This window comes from Pholcus phalangioides, unplaced genomic scaffold, assembly GCF_987345545.1.
Source record: "Pholcus phalangioides strain wild (caught in Gottingen) unplaced genomic scaffold, Ppha-v1.0 ptg000010l_1, whole genome shotgun sequence".
Lineage (NCBI taxonomy): Eukaryota > Metazoa > Arthropoda > Arachnida > Araneae > Pholcidae > Pholcus > Pholcus phalangioides.
The window spans coordinates 19658878-19683050 of record NW_028301603.1 but is presented as its reverse complement, the minus strand read 5'-3'; the positions used below and the strand labels follow the sequence as shown (position 1 = coordinate 19683050).

Sequence of the window (24173 nt, the reverse complement as noted above, 5' to 3'; positions counted from 1 at the left end):
TGTTCCAGTAGCCATCTTCCGCGATCAGCGCCCCCCCCCCACCAAGTATTTAAACGATGTTACTTATGCCCGTGTGGGTTTTTTTGTGAGAGGGGGGGGGGGTTACAAGATCCCCGGCACCTGAACGCCTCCCAGGTATGGGTGGTACCGAGGAAATGAAATAATCGGGACGGACCAAGACTAGCATGGGGCAACCACTTGCCCTGGTGAACAGAAAAGGACAACAAAGGCGGAAGATCTCGCAAACAAGACAACGCCATGTGGGAGGCAAGGGGAAATCACCACATTATACATCTTAAGAAAACCAGCTGACTGATGCTATGATGAATTTCTATTCATCTTTAGCATTCTACATTTAAAAAAAGAAAAAAGATATCATACTAAAGAATCATTTTACATCATTGTCAATAATGAACAATCGATTTCGCAACAGTTTCGTCACCCCAAATAATGCATACATTTTTTCGCAATGTTTCTATTTTTGAAAAAAAAAAGTTATTGCATCGTTTTTTCGAGGAAATGATAGCAAAAACAAGAGAGAGAGAGAGGGAGACAACAACTGCGTAAAATTGCGAAGATTCCTGGAAACAAGTGGGAAAACAAATAACTCATAGCGGGCCTATGCATCAGCAAAACAGGCAGGAAATGAGCAATTAATATCCAAGCAAGCGTGATAAACAGAGGCAAAGAAGTCTTAATTACGTCATCAAGTCTCTTTCTCCACATGCTTTGTTTTTTAAGCTCGAGGAAGTGAAACGTTTAAGAAAAAAATTATTTAAAAATCAATTTTCTTTCCAAGCTCACGAGGAGGAAGACGCCATTTACCGTAGGATTTAGGACGCATTAATATTTAATAATAATACAAAATAATTATTTACACCGCCGTAAGCCACAGTTTTTCCATCCTTTTTTCCCCGCTTTGGACCATATTTCCTTCTTGTGGACCCTTGTTTTACTCAAGGTCCACCATCCTGAGTGAACCCTTTTCTACTTTTATTCGGATTTTTTCAGTAAAAGTGAACAAATATTTTAATATGATGGGTCTCTTGACCAATGGGCTGGTTCTATTCAGGACCGTCCCAACACCATGAGTCACTGGGTAAATCGATGTTCCAGAGTCACCATCTGTCCATGGATAAGTCGCCATCTGGTGGCAGTTTCAGCAACTTTGAGCTTGGCCTCGGTAGCTTTTTGAGCTTGGTCCGACCGTCCATGCCCCGTCCCGTTCAGTTCACACGAGCTCTAAGAAAAGATTGAAATTCGTTGCCTTTGTATATAGTTGGGTACGCTCACCCGACAAGTGAGAGGATGTCGGTTCGATTCCCCGTAAGGGCAGTTGAATTTCCTTTCTTTCTTAATCTTCGCATGAACCTTGTAAAAATTTTTGTGAAAAAAATATTCAAATGATCTGATGACCATATTTCATTAAAAGAAATAAAATTCAGTATAAACTGGGATATTAAATAATAATCCCTAAAACACGGGATAACGTCAATTGTCATCAAAAACATTGTGAAAAGTAGGCACAATCACACAAATCGTAATTGAAATTTCAAAAAAATTGCGTACAGAACGTTAAACCTGAAAAATATGAGATATGAATATTCATAATTGTTGCCCTAATTATCAAAATATATTTTATACTATATTATGAAAACACTGTGTATTCACGACTTTGGTAAATATTATAAATTCAAATGAGTATCGTTGAAAAAACAGGACACGTGTATAAAAAAAAATCGAGCGGAAAATTACAGGAATGTCCCGTAATACGGGACACAAACGGTCCGGCAAATTGTTTCAGACATTTCACTGGTCCTTGTTTTCAGAAAGGTTCACTGCTCTATGGGAATCAGCAGCGACCCAAATAGTTGACGTTACAGCCGAAGTGTCGTTACAACTGAGTTTGATAATATGTTATTCATACGACTAAAATTTCAGTACGATAAAATATGTATACATGGCGCGATAGTGTTTTTCTGGATATAACCAAGAGGACCGCGACCGGTTTCTCTTTCTTATAACCAGATTACATACACACACATATATAAGTACACCAGAGGGGAAAGAAAAAAAATGTCTATTTCATAACGAGGAAAGGAGGCCAATGGATATATTAATGAATTACTGGAAAGAGAAAGACCCATGGGTAGAAGGGTGGTAAGTTGTGGTGCTCAACAGATGTTAATGGCATTCCGTCCAAGATCCTAGCTTGGGAAAGAAACCATCAATACAGAAGCTTTTTCTTCTTCGTTTTCTTTTCTCTTTCCCTCGAGGTACTTTCTTAACTTTCCTTCTCCCTGGTCTACAACCTAATTAGCCAAAAAAGAAAGAGAAACGGACGCCACGTTTCCTTTCGGGCAAGGACTTCCAGAGGACGCTCGGCGAGGAGAGAAAAACAAAATGAACTTCATTAATCAGAGACAGCCAAAACAATTCACCAAACGGCGGTATTTTGACGTTTTCGTTGAATTTTTATTTAGGTACTCAACAACAGGGGTAGCCAACCTGCGGCACTTGTGGGAAGTGGTGACAACAAGCGAAAGCATCCCACAAAAAATTTCCAAATTTTGCAGAGTAATTTAATAAAAATTTTCAAGGGCACTGGAATGCTTGTTCAAAATACGTTACGATCCCAAATCAACTGTTGGTGATGAATTTTTCGTTAACCAAATATGCGTTTACGGAAAATTCACCGCAAAGCAATTCAGGTAGAAAAATCCACCGACAAACAATTCACGGACGGAAAAATCACCGACGGAAAATTCATTAAAAACAGTTCGACAACAGTCAGTAAGCGAGTAAATATATGTGAGTGATTGACCATACGAGTGGGTAAGTTACCGAGTGAGCGAGCAATTGAGTGACCGTGTGAGTGAGTGATTGAACGATTTAGTGACCGTATGAGTGAGTAAGTTACCGAATGAGTGAGTGAACAATCGGGTGAGCGATTGAACGAGTCAGTGACATTTACTCACTCACTGTCTGACTCACTTGATTTATCACTTACCTGCTCACCCGCGGCTGTATTCATCGCCAAAGTTTAACTGCAAACGCAGGTTGAAGGATTGGGGATTTTAACCAATCCGTGTCAATCTCTAATCCTTTAACCTGGGATTGCAGTTAAACTCTGTCGGTGAATACGGCCGTTAGTAAATTTCTCGATGAATTGATCTGGATAGAAAACTATCTCCTGCCGACGGCACAGCACTTTAATAATGATAATCATAAACGGTTCAATTCATGCCTTTACTTTTGGATAAGGCACCTACAGAGACGGGTGGACTCATGAGCCTATATCTTGGAGCAGCCAAACCAGTTTTTTGTCCAAAGTGACATCTAATCGTTAAGAAAAGCAGAAGAGGGAACAGTGACTGCCTATAACGATAATACTGACGTCACGCTTCACTCAAAGATGGAGGATAAGTTAGTCTAGGATTTCAAAGATCCCTACTTTTTGGATACTTTTAGCCTAGCATAATAAGCATGTAGAGATGCGAGGTGAGAATATTCTCCTGGATGTAAAAATTAAAGAATAATCAAGAATATTCGTTTTTCTTTTAAATAACTAAAAAACTTTTACCAATTTTCTTCATATATTATGAAATATAACAACCCTCGAAAAAGCGGAAGAATGACTTTAGGAGAACGCGAAGAGACCTTTTTATAGTATTACTTGTATTACCTAGAAATTTATACGAAAATTTACTTTGGTATAAAACTGTTTTTTTTCCCCTTCTCTACCGCTTTGACAAATCAGATTTACCTTCTTTTCTTTAGTTTATACAAGGCTTTATGCAACTAAAATGCCATCCCATCGAATTTATAACTCAGCCTTATGGCTGTAACAAAGAACTACTAACTTAATTATACAGGGCATTTTAGCTCAGCGGGCTAAAACATGCTCTTTATAATAATATCTCGGATCCCCACGGGTTAAGCAGCAAACGTTCATCAATCACAATAAAATATGATAAATGAAAATATAATAGTTATGATTGTAATGATTGTTATGATAATTATGATTGTTTAACAGGAAGGCTTAGCGGGTTAGAATTCAGGGTGACAAGTTCGGAGAAGCAAAAAAATTCGAAGAAACTTAGACTAGAGTGGGAAAAGGGTAGCAATATTTATGTAACTGTAAAACCATAAATCTGTCTTTGCCTAGAGAGCGAGGGACTAGCTCAGTAAGTAACCAACCGAGAAAGTTTGCAAGCATGTGAGTGAGCAAGGAACAAGATCAGTGAGCGAGTGACCAAGAGAGTGTACAAACATTTGAGTGTCCAAAACAGTGTGCAGACATGTGATAGAGCAAAGAACTGACCAGGAGAGCAAAGGACCAGGTTAGTAAACGACCAAAAGATTTACATGCAAGCATGGGATAAACCTATAGAGTGTACAGGCATGTGAGTCACCAAAAAGAATGGCCAGGAGAGCGAAGGAAAAAGTCGGGGAGGAACCAAAAGAGTAGCTTAAAATATGTGCATGCATGTGAGTGACCAAAACAGTGCGCAAGGGAATGAATGACCAAAAGAATGGCCTCAAAAAGCGAGGGATCAGGTCGATGATTGAGCATGATAGTGACAAAAAGAGGGACCAAGAAAGTGTGCAAACATATATTAGTGACCAAAAGACAGGCCTAGAGACATAGGCGCATTTACGGGCGGGGGCTAAGTAACACTGGGCGGAAAACTTGAGGGTAAGTGGTTAAAAAAGTTAAACTGCAGTGGAAGAAGGATGGCAAAATTTGTATAGCCCAGGGAAGAAAAATCATAAATCCGCCTCTGATAAAGTGCTGCTTTCTGTGAAAGCGCCCCCCCCCCCCAAAAAAAAATCCAAATTCAACATTCCACCAACTGACTAAAACTTTTTGACCTTTGTCGAAGGAATCCTCAGAACGGGCTTTGCTCACAGCCCAACCATACTAAAAAACGCGCCAAGCTCAAAACATCTACTCTCATAAAATTTAAATCGGGTGAAACAGAATCATTATTATTTAAATATGTCAAAGTCATTGATCGCTAAATAACAACAACACTCGTACCCAACGAGGTTTTATTTAGTATTAAAAGTCTGACCTCGTTCGAGAGCCATCATGTCATTTTTTTCCAGAAAACACAACCAAAAAAGGGGGTCATGAAGAAGACATGCCACGCAATTAACCCCGACAAACTAAACACGGTACTCATTAGTAAATGAATAACCACAAACACACACAGCAAATGTTACCGATCGATCACGACGAGGAAAATTGGAATCCACGGGATTATACTGTTATACTACAAGCTTGAGAGCTCCAAACTCATCAAAAATATAATAACAATACTCCACGCAACATACACGCAATCCAGTAGCGTAACCAACAACCAGAAACCAACAAAATTATGCTAATCACTCGGTATACTACCGTAGCCATTACCACAAAAACATTCTTCTTCTATCTCGTTTAAATGACACTAACTATCACAACGAACCCGGACGTAATAACAACGACTGGAATGTCTAGTATTTGTCACAAATAAAACAAGGGGAAAATGAAAAATGGCGAAGTTATTCAGCCCACGGAACGTGCGAGACGATCCAAAGCAAGAAAACGCCTTTAAAAGTCATGAAAATCGTGAATCTTCAAAAAAATTCAAATTGGAGCCTCTTTTCCAACACGTTAACTGGTGGGTCAAAAAGCCTACCACTTTCTATTTGATTCACCAGTGAAGAAAGGTGAGGGAACCCCTTCGCCAATAAGAAAAAGGCCAAGAACCCCTTATCCCTTCGCCAATAAGAAAAAGGCCAAGAACCCCTTATCCCTTCGCCAATAAGGTGAAAGCCAGGGACCAATACGATGAATGCTACAGACCCCCTTTACAGAATAATATTCATCACATGATAACGTAAAAAAAATAACTGTTTTTCTCATCCAAGCTCACGGGCACTCTGGAATCTATCCAAGGACCACAAGTGGTCCGTGAACATCTGGTTAAGAATCACTGATTTACAGGTTTATGAAATCACTTCATTCTCTCTCGCCCAACCCCCCTCCCCTCGAGACAAACAAGAGCTTATCAAGAGATTAAGGATAGTCCGAAGTCGCTAAAAGGTGGGCCCTGAGATGGTCCGCAGACCACTACAGGAGGTTCACAAGGCCTCCGAAAGACGTGTTTCATAATAAAGCATAAATCAAAATGAAACATATTGGAAGTGATTATATGGCGCTGGGGGGGGGGGGGGCCTCGGTACCTTTGGTATTCGAACACGAGCTTCTTGGAGATGAAAACCGAATAAAACAACCTACCTCTATAACACGAATCCCAAAAGGTGTATGTTGTATGGTCTCCTACGGTGCTATGAGATTAGTTATAGCAGAAGTGCCGCAAGATATGCACCAAATTCTAGTCAAATAAGCAGAGATATGTCGAATTATAGTCTCATTCTCAAGGGTGCTGAGAACACGAAAGTTTGCCTTAGAGCAGTGATTTCCGAAAGGTGCGCCGTGAGATATCTTGGGGGGAAAGTTATATTGAGCCTTAGAAATAATAAAGCTGTGAATTCCGGAAAACTGTGTCATGGCATACTTTAGGCAGGGTGTCGTCTAAGTGTGTCGAAATCAGACAAGATTGTAGCGAACTTAAAAATTTGAGGATCCCTGCCTCAATCAGCTCCCAGAAAAGTGGCCCAACAAATAAATTTCTCATAAAAAAGCTCCGTTAAGCACAAATCAAAAACAGCGGTTCTTATTCGGGGTTTTGTAAAAAGTTTAATGGGATCCGTAAGCTTAGATGAGGGGAAAAAAATCAACTTATTGTTTTACATAATTAAGTGCTGAATATTATTCTGTAAAGGGTCTCTGTGGTCTTTATCTTATTGGCAAAGGACTGTTCTCTGGCTTTTGTCTTATTGAAGGGAAAAAAAGAGTCCATGGAACACAAACGATTAAGAGCCCCAGAATTTAAACAATCGGGATTTGTCGCAGCCACCAAGAACGATCTATCGCCAAAGAAAGCAGAACCATCGCCATCAGTGAACACCAAACAACCAAAAAAGCAGTGATGGAAAAAGTCACAGTTTTTCGTTTTCTTGGACCCCGCGGGGTTAGTTTTTTTTCTTTTCCATGGCTTCTCTTTACCAGAGCACGAAAGTCAGTGAACCCCACAGCAGCAGCAGCAGCCATGATTATTATAGCAAACCCACCTGCAGGGCAGGAATAGGAAGAAGTGCATACGAACGTATTTACTACTCTTCACTCTATGCCAGAGACGGTAAGAGATGAGCCACAAATAACATAAATGCTATCTCTCTCTCTCTCTCTCTCTCTCTCTCTCGAAGGGACTTGACTTCTCCTTTCCAAGATGACAACCGACAATAAATAGAAGCATTATAAAAACACGGGGGCCATAGTCCATGACCGCATACCTTCAAAGGATACTCGACTCAGTCACCATCATTACACAGTCAACCTCCATCTTCTTTTTTTTTTCCTTCTGGTTGATCCAAATGATTATAGCAATCTGATTCAGCAGTGACGTTGTTTGTAGCGTTCGGAGCCGCATTCCTCCGTGAATATCATTCTCGAAATGCACGTCGTAGCTACCAGGTCAAGAGCGTCAATTTTGTCAAGAGCGTCGACTTAGTACAGCGGGTCTCAAAGTGCGCATCGCGGCTCCAGGCCGGAGGAACGGGGGTGTCACACCGAGCCGAGGATATGGCCAATATGTTGATTAGTAGGAATCAGGTTCTACCCCAGTGTTTCAGATAGCTGTTAAAGGTGTCACTGGCAAAAAGATGATGGCTGTTTAAGGCGCAGCTGGCAAGAGGGTGGTTGTTTAAGGCTATTGGTGAACGATTAAGGTCACTGATAAATGGTCTCTAATATCGCAAATTATTGAGACACCAGCTCCGAACAAAGATTACTTATTGGAGAAGCGAGCACCCGGAACCCGTAGGTCTCGGCACCTGTGCCAATGGGGATAAATGATAATTATACAAGATGGCTAATGGGTAAATGATTTATTGAGTGAAGGAGTCACGGGTAAGGGGGACGCGGATAAATGATTGCTAGGGAGCTGCGGTTGCCAGAAGTTCCAGAATCACTCTCGCCACCGATTCTGTAGCTGTACAGTGTGTTACGCAGTGCAATGCGTATACAAACTTCTAGGAGAATGAGGATGCAAAAAGACAAATCAGAATATTTTAGCAATACAGGGTTGCGAACGTCATTTTTTGTGCGGTAGATGGCGTTATTTCTCCTGCAAGACTATTTGAATTCTTCCAGCAACCGTCATTTCTGAAAAGTTCTCTGAAGAAGAAAAAGATGGCTTACTTCAAAACAAAAAAAAAAAGATTGATATGCAACTCGCATGCGGAGCAGCGGTCTAGTCACGTCACTATACGACTGTACCAGGAATTTCATCCGATGAGACGCGTGCCACCCTAACAAACATACATACTGCAGTTATTGGATACTGCTTTCGGAGTTGCATCATAGGACTGGTGTTGAGGACCTCGTTCCTGCTGGAATGGTACATGATGTTGCATCTGTACGATTCCAAACCCAGAAGTTTGTACATGCTTTTCTGACATACCCTGCGTGTGGCATTTAATCCACCTAACTCCATTTTTTGGGCTTTTAAAAACAAATACACCTCATTATCAGATGCCAAATCTCCAACATTATTCAGTCAATTAACACACGCGGAAGTCGAAAGTGTCACAGTCGAAGAATAATAGGGAAAAGGTCGACCTTTCCAGAGCCCCACTTACTATTAATGATGGCGTCCATTAGTTATTAGCTTTTTACTGTCATAACTAGTGAAAATGGAGCACTAGTGCCGCCATATTTATACACCGTGTAATATCTTTGCACTCGTTACAACGAACAGCAAAATACGGAGGAAACTGGTATTTATATATATGTTACGGTGAATGTCGAAAATCGGTTATGCATAATAACCGATTATTATGCATAATCGCCAATAGTCTCGGTAAGTTTGGTAAATTTATCGCTTTTGCCGGGAATTAGGCAAATTACCCAAGCGTCGTTGTTAAATTTGATAAATATGAAAAAAAATTATTACTTTTACCTTTCAGACCCGAGCATTCATTTTCTGGAATTTTCAAGAAATTTTTGCATTTTGATGCTCTAAAAATTCATTGAAAACATGAATATTATCAAATCTTTATTTTTTCAAATTTTCAAAAAACAAAAATTTGTGGAAGAAAATTCATTTCGTTCAAATTTTTTTCAGCCAAGATCATGCAATCAATATAATCAATGCTCATCTTCACATACAATTTTTCCCAGAATTTTATTGCTAAATTTTATGCAGTAGAAAAAGTCAAACTTTTCCCGGAAACACTTTTTTCTGGAAACCATCTTATAAATCCTCTGAAAGTTCAACTTTACGTGCTGCCCTCTGATGAAAGCCCCCTCCCCAAACTTCATATCCACTATATTTCTAATTCACAACTTGCGCAATTCTTTAAGCCAGAGTTTAACCAACACCTCCTATAACTACTCCAGCTATAGATGGCGTTGGTTTAACTCCCTGAGGTAGAAAGAAAAAATTCTACGGTGAGGAAAATGCAATTCACACATTTGTGACACCCAGGGTCTGAAAAAGTTATACCCAAGTTTCGTTGATAAATTTGATAAATGCTAAAAAAAAAATAACTCTTTTAACTGCTAGATACCCAAGAGTCGTTAGTTATAGTTAAGGTTGTCAAATCGAGTTCATTATCATGGGCGGAGCTAAAGGGGTGAGGGGAAATGCCCCACAGCGCCAAAGCGGAGCCGATTGATCTAATGTATATGAGTATATATGAATTATCATCGTCCCCCCGCCTATGTTTATTATATCGCAGTACAAGCATAAAGCTCGTTAAAAAGTTCTGTGTATCGAGACCCGATTGTAGTATTCATCAAATAGAAGTTGATCATATCGGGGGTCCGATTGTAGAATTCGTTAAATAGGAGTTTGTCATATCGGGGTCTGATTGTAGACGCGTAAAAATTCGTTAGATCAAAGAATTTGTACAATTGGGTTCGTTATATCGAGCACGATCGTAAAATTTGTCAAATGGGAGACCATTATGCCGGATTGTAATCGTAAAATGTTAAATAAGAGTTCATTGTATTGGGTGCAATCGTTAAATTTGTAAAATTAGTTTGTTATATCGCGGTACAACAACGAAAGATATTAAAAAAGAGTTCGTTACATAGAGGTCCAATTTCAGAATTCGCCAAATAGGAGTTAACCATAGGAGTCATTTGGAGAAGGGGTTGTGTTTGGAAAAATTGGTTAAATCTTAGTTCAAACTGGATCACAAGTACGGTCATCTAAATCAGGACTCTTAATCCTGTTGCTCGCGAGAACCATGACGCTCCCCGAAGCACCCAGAGTGCTCCTTGCTAATGTCAGATTTTGTGCTCGCGAGCACTTGATCAACGTTGCAATTGAACACCCTCGACAAATTGCATTCAAAGATTAAGATCAAATCCCGATTTGAGACATACCTATGTCAAATTTGTCATAAGGGTGCTCTTTGATGTTGGGTACAGGCAACGCTCGTGACAAGAAAAATGGGCAATGTGACCGATTTATCATATTTACCAATACGAAATGGTTATTATGCATAACAGCCGACAAATGTGATGAATTTGGTAGAAATATAATGTATACCAACGACGCTTGGGTACTATACATAATTGCCGGTAAAAAAGTGATAAATTTAGAAAAATTTATCAAACTTACCAAAATGATCGGCGATTATGCATAATAACCAAATTTATTACATTTACTTTAACATATGCATCCACAAGAAAACTAGTGACTTTCATATACAGCCACGATTATATTCGGACATTAGTGGGTAAAAAAAAACGCTAGACGACAAGGAACTACGACGACATCTTAGCGAAATTTACAACTATAAAATAAAGTGAGTATGTATTTAATAAGGACACGCGGTCGAGGTGAACAAACACTTACGACTACCACGACTGGATGGACACTTGAAAACGTGAATCGCCTACTCAAGCAATGAAGGAAAATGCGAGAGAGACTCTTGACCCAGAGCCTGCGTTTGGCATCATCAATAGCAACGCTGAAGTTCAATGCGAAGCTGGTAATCCCATAAAAACACACAGAAAATAGCTCGAGAACTCAACATTTTACATGTTGATTAAAATTTGTGATCATTCTTTACTTATCTATGATTTGGGACGTCTTGTAGTACCGATATCGTGCTGTGTGAAGGCGCAGAATCACTCTCGAGGTGATTCCCCAATGCCGCTAATACAATGATAAGTACAGGGTGTCCCATAACCCATAAATTCGTAAATAGTTTAAATTGAAGGAATTGGTACATTTGAATGCGGTTTGCGAAAAAGTTATTCTCACGAAGGAGGATTTTTTTTAGTACAGAAAAAAAAAAATAGTCCAAATTTTAGTCGATAGGTAGCACTGCACGCAAGTTCGACATTAATGCTAGGATCTGAACCTTTCTTCAATTTCTTCGTGTTCAAAACGTTCGTGCTTGATCCACCTATGTGGTAACATCACAATAGAAACCTTATGTAAACGCCAGCAACAGGAAAATTCACAAATGAGCAAATCGTACACTCTGCATTTTATAGGACTCCGATTTGCTTTCACGCAGAGCTTTCTATCGACGAAAATTGGAACTATATTTTTCACCTGTGTCAAAAAAATCTCCCCTTCGTGAGAGAGAGTAACCTTTTCGCAAAATGCATTCCTAATTTTTTGAGTTATTTGCAGATTCATGGGATATCATGTACATACATGCTTGCACAGGGTGGTCGATCTCTAACATATTGGTTGTTATATTCGAAAACCTTTAAATATTATTAGAAATATATACATCGAAATCAAAGAAATGTGATTCTTTGTCGAAAGATGGTTTTGGTCATTCACCCTGAAGGCCACCCAATCATTCATTCTAGCTTTAACCATTAGCTATCGAGCATGTGGCGATCGCCGAAAGTACTTTATACTTCGACCTAGAGTTCCTTGAAATACCGGGCTGACTCACTCATTCACCCTTTTTGAGCAAAAGTGTGACGTCAATCTCATCGCTACAGCCAATCACGGTCCGTTATATCCTGCTCTTAATTTGATGATTCGACGTTCAAACGATGCGCCAAACCAACCAGTTTTTTGTTCAAAGATGGACGGACGATAAGTCGGCTCTCCTTCAGGCCCGTGATACACGTCACTTTCGAGCATATGCAACCAATGATTCGCGCAACTTAGAAGCATGTATATCACGGGCCTTATGGGCGCCTTGCTTGGAACAAATTTCGGCTTGCGACGTCATAATCGACACCTCTGATAAACCAGCCTATTCAAGTTGCATTAAATTAACAGGTGTCTAAAATGTTTCAGTCTCCGTTTAGAATAGACTCCTGCTTTTGTAGATGTGTTTCCTGAAGGATGATGTCCTGATTCATCCCTTAACGTTTCACAGTCAGGTGATGAGCACCAGTTTAGTTCATCAACTCTTTTTCCCTCCAGTTCGCATGTTCAGATCGTAAAAATGGGATACGGAAGGGACTTCAATATTTTTTCGAGCCAAGAGCCCATGTTCATCACTAGAAGACAAGCACCTATATCAAGGATGCTAAACCTTTAGGAGAGTGTGGGTCGCTTCATTGGTTCTAAAACGTGTCGCGGGCCACTTAAATGCACTAGAAATGTGCCGTAGGTTACTTGACTGATGTGTTAATATACCGCGGGTCACAAGCTATAAATGTGCCACGGGTCACTTACGTAATGTGGAAATGTGCCGTAGGCCGCTTAAGTGGTCTAGAACACTAAGCATTATATTAACTCTAACTATACACAGGTTACTTAATGATCTGTAAATACGCCACGAGTAGCTTGAGTAATCTGTGAATGTGTCGCTCAGTTAATTTTTACAAAATTAGGTTCGAGGTCGCGAGTTAGGCCTATATCAGATGACTCTGAAAGCCACATTTGTCTCCCGGGCCATGGGTACGGGCCAGCAGGTATAATCTATTTATTCATATGCTTAAACTACGACTACTATAAATGATGAATGTTTAAGACGGGTATCGATTTCGCGAGTCAGGTACATTGAGAGCACACTCTCAGTACTTTAAAGAGCACCACGGCTCTCGCGAATTGTCGTCGGCACACAATTTTGGACCAGACTCTGCCGGAAGGATAGCTAAATTGAAATTATGAAGTTCTTTGGAAAGAAAAGGGGCTGAAGAAAATAGAACGAGCCATGTTTTATCAAACTGAGGATGAATCAGGATAGGATGAAAGCCTTCCTAAAGTGTGCTATATAGCCGTCTGGGGTCAGAAATGGCGACAACTCGGGACCCTCATACGTGGGGAGGGCCCCTTAAACAGTGCCATTATCAGCACTACACGCCACATAGCTTGAGTGTCCCGGCAGCTTCTTAGCGTACATTGTCTTTGACACTCGGACCCAGTGACAGAGCAACAGGGGTTGAGACTCCATGTCTGGGTACCCCTGGCAAAACCTGGCTGAAATCTAGTCTGGTACTAATGGTCGTTTCTGAGAGCTATTCTTGTTCATCCCATTGGGCCCTTAGTGGCCGGGCAACGGTGGTTTTAGTGATATCCGGATTCCGTAAGCTTCCCTCGGTCACCACTACTACTAAACCAGACATGCACCTCGTCCATATTCCTCTGCGGAACTTCTAACGAATTGATACATGTTGGAATGTGTTTGTACGTATAGTGAACCTTCCGTGAAGTTTGTTTCTGTGTAATGCTTGTTACGTGTAGTGCTGCCATCTGCAATCAGTTTTTTTAAACTACGAGTTTTTTCTCAACTCATAGTGATTGAAGTATAATGAATGAATAATTGTAACGTTGTAGGCCTGTTGCTATCTGCGGCGAGACTTTTTAACGGGGAGATCGGCTCGCATTCGCGCTTCGAAGTTGGGAACCACAGAAAACGAACTTCCGCCGACCACCACTGCGGCGACAGTGGGGTTTGAATCCGGATCCTCGCGATAAGAGTCCGTCACTATGACCATTCGACCACCACAGCGGCTTCCCTCGGTCACCGGTAAACGATGTCTGCGTACGGCCCTTTTATAAACGATGGCTGAGAGAGGCACTGGTAAATGATGGCTGGAGCGAAAGAGTCAAGGGTGAATGACCTGGGGGCTAAATGAACATTGGGAAGGGGATGACAGAAGCAATAAGTGGGACATAACATCCTATAGCTTGAGGCGGATGGTACTGAGCACAAAAAAAATTTTGAGAAGAGGGATGGTCGGATGTATAAATTTTAGAGACTATGCAGACCAGAGTACATAAATTTCATAGGCTAGTCCCACATTCTCCCAAAAAGTGCTCGAAATAACAGTAATGTAGTACTGCCAATAAATACTAAAAAAAAGTCGAATTAAATTCACGAAATTCAACTCTTTTTTGCAGTTGCAAACGAACACAAATTCTCAGAAGTTGGTTTTTTTTTAAAGTGGCCTAATGGTTTAAATTCCTTATAAAATTTCCTGATCGAGGTAGTCGTTAAGCCGCCAGATATGGTCCAAATACGCATTGATCCTATTCAAATAAATAACATTTCTCCCTCTTCCAATCTGTGTCCGAATACTTTTGGTGACACACACACCACGTGACATACGGAGGGGGAAAAACCTTCAAAAAACAAATTCTTACATAATTCCACAGGCATCAAACCCATCTCGACACAAGAAAGGACCTCAATGTCCTTGGCACACAACTCCAACAACCAACCAACTCCTCCTCGCATAGTTGAATTTCTGGGGGAGTGGAAGCAAGGGGAATGTGCCAACAAGCGTCAGATGCAGCCACCCGTTCAAAAAGACAGAACAACCAGACAAGACGTACGTACGCACAGTACTTGAGGCAGAAGCGGAATCTAAGATTGAGCCCTACCCTTAATCATTCGACCATCATCATTTTTTTAACCCTTTACGAGCGAGAGTTCCATGTTCTTCATTTCCATCCGACTAAGATTCTTTTTTCCTCTCTCTCTCTCTCTCTCTCTTTTTAGCCTCCATTTTGAAATTATTTGAGAGAGAGTGCGTTTCTTTTTCCTACCATGCATATAATGGAAGACGAATGGAAGGGATGGGGTAACTGCGAAGAGAGGCAATAGACGGCAGTAATTGCGAAATAGGAAAATTCAAAAAGAAATGTTATCACCACGAGGAAAAAGAAAAACAAGAGAAGAACAGATATGCACAGTTCAGCAATTCCCATGTCACAATATATATTGTGTGAGAGCATATACATAATTTTATTTTTCCTTCCGCGTATGCGACATTCCTCTTTTAGACGATATTGTCTGTCTGTTTTTCGTTTATATCGCGTGCAATTTCACAAATGGCATGAAAATTTCGAAATTGGGAAGAAAAATTTAGCATGAGAGATGTCGTGTAATGGTTTTCTCTCATTTTTCCTAATGACACGATTCGAGCAATATTCAAATTAGGTGTTGCAGTGCCATCTCGTCTACATACAGGGTGCCCCGTAAATTTAAAAATTGAAAATTGTTTCAAAATTCCTAAAAATTGAAGGAATTGGTACATTTGAAAGCAGTTTTGTGAAAAGTTATTCTCACGGAGGGGGATTTTTTTAAGCACGGAAAAAGGCGTTCGAATTTTTGTCGATAAGCACTGCACGTGTCCTCTATCGACCTGATTGGACCTGAACCTTTCTCTAGTGTCTTCTGTGTCTCAAACGTTCGTAAAGCTTTCCGTAGTTGAGGTAAAACAACTTCACCAATAGTGCTTGATCCACCAATGTGTCAACATCACAATGAAAACCTTATATAAGCGCCAGTAATAGGAAAATTCAGAAATGAGCTGTTAATCATACACCCTGCATTTTATAGGACTCTGATTTGCATATTTCCAGTACTTTGCTTTCGTGCAGCACCTTTTATATCGACAAAAATTATGAACTAAAAATTTATTTTCTGCACCAGGAAAAACTTTCACCTTTGTTTCGTGAGAATAACTTTCTTCACAAACCGCATTCAATTCCGCTTTCATCAACCGCACCAATTCCTATTTTTTTAATGAATTTTTAAGCTAATTAAGAATTTATGGGGGCACCCTGTATACTTGTTTGCATCCGACTTGCAAACTTTGGTTTTGAAAAAAAAAATACTGATAATACACTGGTGTGTAAAATTAAAGGAATGTTGATAAAATTCAGTACATCTGATACTCCCATAATATAATGGAACTGAAAATAGACTAATGAAGCGTTACGCCAAATAAATGTATCATATTCATAATGCCGTGCAATACAATTTCCATCAATGGAATGAAATATGATGTCTACAAGAAAGACAACAACTGGTGTTGCCACCTATTAGTGTCCAAAACAATCAATGTGGTAAATGACTAAGGAGACCATACTTCATCGAGAGTGAAAAATATGGGGAATCAGGACCCTAAATATGGGAAAATACGCCACGACGTCTCTAGGAGTCGAGACGCACCCTTCGAAAAGCACTCATTCAGGAAACCAAAATTTCAAACGTGAAACTCAAGACGAGCATCCACACGTTCGAAACACTTCCGACGCCTCTGGAGAGGGGGGGGGGCGTACTCTACAGTTATTTTTCATGGCATCCGGAGGCGTAAACTGAAGTACCCTCCAACTACTTATCGCAACGACATTCCGTAGCTACATGTTGGCGTCTTTGATCTTGAACAAAACATCTCTTATATGATGGTATTATTCGATAAAATTGCATCACGTAATAAAATATTTCCCTATGCACCGGCCCATTATCAGTTCAATTTTCTCTCCCCTGTCTTTTAGCTGAGAGGTAGGTACAGTGTATATTCATTTTGTGTAATCTCGTTCAAGCGCGATTCCGACCAACGAAATCTCAGAAGCAATTGCAAAGATAAGACGTTATCTTAAAAGCAAAAAAAAAAAAAACCCATCAAAATCACAGGGAAAAAAACAATGGGATAATACATATTTCTTGATAGATATACTACAATAGTGATAACATAAGGTTGATAAATGCTTATCTCTATATTAACAAAGTTAGAAACCTAGAGCAAGAGAGAAAAGATTTATACACGCCTACTAGAAAATTATATTTTTCCAAGTGACCTAGAACTATTCTATTTTTTACACATTTTTGATAAAAATTCATAGTTATGACTTGAAATATAACTTCCATACTCATGGACCCAACCTTGCGTGGGTCAGGATTTTTAGCGGGCTACTTACATTAATTTTCTGGTAAATTGATAGTGTGGAAAAAAAAATCGTCAGGTTGATCCTCAACATCCAGGCTAGAGCCCTGTCATTCTCAACAACTCAAGCAAGTCCTTCCAGAAATGCTCTAAATCTGAATAATGCTCTAAATCATTTGCTTCTCAACCTGGAGCTATGATATGGTACTCAACTCTCTCCTAGGCTCAACCCCATCCAGTCCAGTGCCACCTTAACACATGGACCACAAGATGAGGGGCCTCACAAAAATGAGATTTGGTTGAAATTTTCTGGAGTTTGTCACGTACAGCCTCAGAAAAATCATTTTGCTCGAGTCCCATAATACTCTTAAAACAGCCCTGACTCCATCCCCTTCGCAGTACAGGGTAGCCTTGATCCTGGAGCTCAACCTATCCCCCCCCCCCCCTGCAGTCCTAGGTTGTCTAACCAGACCAAAAATGAAGACAAAATGAAAGAGGTAGCTGTAGCAGGTGATAAAAAAGAAACTGCAAAAATAGACATAAACTCAAGCGCCCCCCAATATTTGCATAATCTTCATAGTAACCTATGGAAATATTAGATTTGAGAGCCCCTCCCCCACCCCCAACAATTCTGAGCCCTTTCAATGTTTTCAATAACTTGTGTTTTAATAACGCCTGTGACCACAGGCGTTATTAAAACCTACTAAGTACTAAAACCTTAGTACTTACCCTACTAAGTACTAAAACCTGAATTGTTTTGTGATGTAGACTATTCTTGAAAGTGTGATAATTTTCATTCAAGAATTCATCAAAGCATAGTGTTTTTCTATACATAATATTAATAGACGAAGCAATACCACTGATTATATTTTAAGAATAATCAATGTTGAGGTATGTTCAAGAAATATATAAACACTTGTTTCTATTCCCCTGATAACCGCAATAAATACCCCATGAATATGATTTAAAACAAAAGACGTGTTAAGCAAATGCCATAAACTTGATATTTATCCTCTCAAACCCCACCCCCCCCCCTATAATACCCAGCGTATGACAAACCTTTAGATATATAATGAACCCATATTTTCCCATTAAAACATATGAATTGAATATGATGAATCTCCAGATATAGCAAACAAAATGTTTGGTCACTTTGATTATAAATAAAGAATGTGACCATCACCCTTTTTGTGTTACAGGTAAGCATTTATAGAAATTAATGAATGCGACAATACAAGAACCGACTCTGAAGTCCTTTCCATGATAATTCTGTGCAATGTGTGTGGCAACACAAAAAAATCTCAAATAGATAGCTACATTCATTTGGAATATTTTGTTGAAATCACTTCCAAAAAATTTCTGAAATTACAATTTACGAACCGAAACAGACTGGTCACTAGAAATCAATAATTAACCATTCTTTTGATCAAATGCAACAATAATATTTCCTGCATTATTAACACCAATCTGAGTTGCTCTAGGTTATGTATCATTGGTCTAATATAGCCTTATAGATATTTTTCTAACAGCAGCATTTAGTGATTGGGATAGAGTTCCATTTCTCAAGTAGATATACAGTCAACAGAAATTATTGAGCAATGCTAGTCAAATATTTATTGTCATCAAATGCAAGATGATAATTCTGTTACTTATCTACTTATTGTTGCCAATAGCATATGAACCCCATTGTTGTGAGAAGTATACCCATACCAAAACATATTTGAGTAAGCTAAATCTCGTTTAAAAAATACTGAAATATTGTGTCAGAAAACACAGTTAAGAATATCATGGAGGAAATACAAATGCAATGTATTCCACTAAATATTTCTTCATCAGAGCTGTAGAATATAAATTGGGAGATGAATAATAGCCTTAAATGTTTCAACATCGGAAGAAAATCTGAACACATGAGTTCTTAAGTAAGAGAATGTTTTAAATGAGGACTTTTAAAGCCATTTCCACTGTATAGTGTAAAAAAACTATAATTGCAAAAGCCATGTAAAAGTTAATGTCGTCAATATCATGTAAGAAATGCATTCCTCAAGTAGCACAACAACAATGTTATGATATCGTACCAACACCGGTCTGACGTTGGCATGTTGAATGAATATTGAATGTCAGAAAGAGGTAAAAATTTTAACGGGTCCAATTATCAAACTAAAAATGCATTCACTCAATAAACACCTAAATATATTCTTTTTTACTCTAAAATAGTTTCTCTCATTTTTACAGCATTTCGTTTCAAAGGAGAATATCTTGTATAATAGTCTCTTTTGAAATAATCCAAATTGCTCTATGTCGAACAACATCGACAAATGTATGCCATTTCTGCATCAAATGATATCAGTAACAACGTCAAATGGTATCAAAATCTCTAGGCCTACTTATTTTTGTATCTGTGTGCTACTGGGGTAGTTGTAAACATCATGCATGTAAAAAATACATTTTTGTGAAGATCGCATTATAAAACTCATTGTCATAAACATAGTCAAAAAAAACCTGTTGTTGTAAATTCCGTGTAAAAAATTATTATAGTGAAAACTGTATGAAATGGAATGTCACGAGACTGAAATAATGTTCCGTTTTAGACAGATTTTCATTTTATAAAGGTGCAAATCAAAGCACTAATCACTGAACAGACTATATTTTGATTCCGTTTTAAACAAGTTTCCATCTCATACAGTGTCCATCTTGGACAGGTTTCACTGTAGTAATTCTCTAAAAATCAAATCTTGTAAATATGTGGGGAAATATTGGTATAAATGCAGTCCAACTTTGTTGAGACAAATTTTAAAATATTTCATGTACCATGATTTCCCTTATTAACTGATTTTTGTTGGAATGAAAAAGCGGAGATTTGATTATGTAAATAGGCCTATGCCTCAATGGGATTTAACTGTATGTGGAATAATTATTGAAAACACATTGTTGTAAATATGTGGAAACTCCTTATTGTAAATATGTGAAAAATATACTGTTATAAAACCATTAAAAAGCCCTTTGTTTTCGTAGGTAAAAGTATTGTTGGGAAAAAAAAGGTTTCAATCCATAATTCATGAACTAAAACATGACAACTATGCTGCATAATACCTTGCACAACACTTGTAATAAAACTTGTGTTGTGCAAGGTATTATGCAGCATAGATAGTTGTCATGTTTTAGTTCATGAATTATGGATTGAAACCTTTTTTTTTCCAAGTTTTATTACAATAATGCAGTAAACAGACGGCGCATCAGATCACTCGTCACCTGAGACAAGCATGCATTTTGGCACCCCATGTAATGTTAAGGGAAGGTCTAAGGCCACCTGCTGCCCACTAATTGCAGCCCTGGCTCACCCCATTGCTGCATCAACACATGTACCACATCTTGCTATCATGGAGGTTCTCTTATGTATTTGAGGTCCTGATCCTTCCCCAGATCGGCCACAACTTGAGATACCTGATATAAATACTGTAATAGTGTTTCATGTAATGTTGGGATTTTTAAGAGTTATATGTAAGTGAATGCTATATCAGGGAGGGGGGTGCCCAGTTGTCAAACTGGAGTCTTGAAATATTATCCTTTCTACTTATTCAATTGATTCTCCAAGTAAATTTATAATAGACATTTTTTTTTCTTTCGTAAGATGAATCACTGGACCCCAGGATAGAATTCAGTGAACTTCCCTTTAGTGAGAGTTTGATGCAAAACATCATGCGGCTCCCATACTAAGCTGGAAAGTAATCTCTCGCTTACATATTAAAACACTCTCTCAAAAAGTCATTTTACCAGATCTCACCATGTAGATACACTTTAGGCCCCCGGTTGGGGCCCCATGCATCACAGTGACCCTCTGGTTACATGAGCAATTCTTGAATTCTGTTAAAGTAACCCCCCTTCCAATATATTAATAGATATATCCGCCTGGTAGTCCAGTGGTTAGGGAGCTAGCTTCTGACTATGCAGGTCTGGGTTCGAATCCTGGGTCGGGCACGGATGTCTAACACTAACAAATTCCCTGGACAGATCGAAATGATCTCTTGGGAATACGTGCTGATCACACGTTAGGTATAATTTAATAAATAAAAAATATCCTTACCCCCCCCCCCCTTCACATCCTGTAGCAGGGCTCTTAAGTAGGTTTTTTTTTTTTTTTTTTTTTTTCAATTTCAACAACTTCCTCCTACATATGAGTGTCTCAGTACAGTGCTGTCCTAAAGCATTGGCTCACCTGGCATAGACCGGGGACCCCATGATAATGAGATCTGGTTACAATTTTCAAGAGTAAATATGTAAATTGACTAGCAGGTACTTCTAGCCATATAGGGCCCCCCAGAAAAATTACTCAGTCCAGGGAGGAAATATGAGTTTTGAGCCCCCCTCAATATTTTTAATAACTTTATGTCTATGAATATGTGCAACAGAACCCAGGGCAAACAGGACCGTCTCAATGCAAGGGCATGTAAAGCCGGGTTTTCCTAGGAGCAGGTTCTTCTGTGCCTCCTGAACCAAATAGAACCATTTTCATCCAGGGCAGAAACGTGTGACATTATCACGCTATGCATTTTGCTATGTTATGTTTTCCTAGTGTGGCACATCTGTTCTGTCATCTGCACATCCACATATTTTTACTCAGCAAAAGAAGAAGACAGAAAAGAAGGGGAAGAACACTCAACTAAAGTGAAAAGAAGATGTGCATGATACATTTGACTCCTCCAGAAGCAGTCAGCCAATCATGCTGACATAAAGCGCTGGCATGTTGCACTCTATAGAAAAACAGCTGTATCGCTTTCCTAATTGATGAGTGGAGGGCGTAAAGCACTGGATGATTCACGTTGCATGCAGCACAGAAAACTTGCTCCTAGGAAAACCCGGCTTTAGACCGGCACATCGAGCCAGATGGGGGAGGGGCAAAGACAAAGATGCAACTATAGGCTACACTTCATCAGTTTGGGCAAGCATATTACATTGCCCTCTTGTAATGAAGGAGCAATTAAAACGTGAACTCGCCACCCTCCAATGTGCAGCAAGCAGGGCATAAGACACAAATGCTCCCCCTCCCAGAGCATTACTTTGTCCAGGGAGCTAATACAGCTGTTAAGATGACGAGCCTTGTGATATACTTTTTTCAACTTTCACTCACGTCGCAACTAGATGCTTGACAGAAGGAGCAAATACATATTTTGACGCCCCCTGTAATGTTAAAAGAGGTTGACGAGTGAAATTTGCGCCTTATGGTTCAACGCACACACACCCCCCCCCCTCCCCTAGTTGACCGCAGTGCCGTGTTAAGGCATGGGCCCACCCAGACATGGCCCGGGGCCTCACAAAAATAAGATCCGGACGAAATTTCCGAGATTTTGCCTGGTAGGGCCTCAGAAAGATCACTTGCCAGGGGCCCATGATGCTCTTAAGACGGCCCTGGTTGCGATCCTGCTTTCACAAATGGTGCCTGTGGGTACCTCCCCCCTCCCCTCCCGACAAAAAAAAACCCCTAACTCGTTAATATGATCGTACGAAATGAATTTTATCGCAAGATTTGTGCTTACCGATTTGATGGTAGTCCCAGGAGACTTGTTATTGAATCCATTTTCGGCATTTGCTTTGATGGAGGGTAACGAGATGTTCTCGTAACTCGGGGGGTCGGACTCGGCGGGCGGCCGGGGCACGGGCGTCTTGACGTACTTGACATTTGGCTGGGTGCTCTTGACGACGATCTTCCTCTCCTTGTAGTACTGATCGGCCGACTCGTCGATGACCAGCAGCTTGGTCTCGTTGGGTATCGACTTAATCCTCTCGACGACCTGCCTGTGGTTCTCGTTGGCGATGTTGACTCCGTTCACTTCGACGATCCGATCGCCCTCCCTCAGTCCAGCGTGCTGAGCTGGGCTGTCCTCGTCCACTTTGCCAATGAACTGTCCGCTCCTCGACTTCTCGGCGTGCAGGTTGAAGCCGTATCCGTCGAAATCGGCCCATTTCACGAGGTGGCACAATCTTGGCAGCGGGGCATCTGGAGGTATTTCTTGAGCGGACATTTCTTTATTCCAATAACAACAACAACAACAAAACAACAACGAACTCGGAATTCAGCGAGTAACTAAGACATTCAACGCGTCCCTTTAAACGACACAAAGAGCAGACGCAATCTGAGCTCGATCACACAGGAAAAAGTTGTCTGTCCTCGTCTTCTGTGCGTGTGTTTACCGCCGGAGGAGGTAAAATGCACCCCTACGTCATCGGCGTGTCGTCTGCAACGTGACTCGTTTCGGCGAATAGGATTTTCGGATGAGTTTTTCGTAATGATACGAGAAATATCGTAAAAGAAGTACATATTGGATTCGGTTGACCATATTTCTACCAGAGAAACACGGGAATTCAATATCTTAAATACTGAAAGTTGCCAACTGTCGCTAAGTCAAACAAAATTGCAAATTTTTATGATTGAAATCACTGAAGATTTGTCAAACGGTGTTAAACTTCAAATGGCATTGGATTGAAACGTAATTGATGGGAAAAAAGTCTTTCATGACTAGATCCCGAATTAGAAGCCCGAAGTGCGGCCAAACAACACCACACATATTTAGTGTTAATATTTCTAAGGGCCAAGTGACCCGCCTCTTCACGAAATATTTTGATTAAAATGATCAATTTTTGCAGAAATGATTCGGACTTTGGACGGCCAATTAGCGAAGTAGTCGGAGATCCCTGGACAAAATTCGATGAACTCATGGGCGGAGATACGAGGGGGGCGGAGGCTGAGGGGCGCAACCCCCCCCCCTCCTTCAGTGTCAAAGGTAGAGTCGACTGATCGACGTACTGATGTACATATAGCCGCTGTGGTGGTCGAGTGGTTACAGTGACGAACTCGTCATGCGAGGATCCGGGTTCGAACCCCAAAGTGGTAGTCGGCTGAAGTTGGTTTTATGTGGTTCCCAACTTCAAGGCGCAAACGCGAGCCGATCTC

General features: G+C 40.0%; 1 protein-coding gene across 1 annotated transcript in view; it reads right to left on the bottom strand.

Moving 5' to 3' along the window:
* Positions 1–23413, bottom strand: part of LOC149081066 (uncharacterized) — a 65234-nt gene extending 41821 nt beyond the window's left edge. The window contains exon 1 of the mRNA XM_089237839.1: positions 22759–23413. Within this exon, the coding sequence (XP_089093965.1) occupies positions 22759–23244 (486 nt within the window). The 5' untranslated portion in view covers positions 23245–23413. The remainder of the gene's footprint in view (positions 1–22758) is intronic.
* Between the last annotated feature and the right edge of the window lie 760 nt (positions 23414–24173).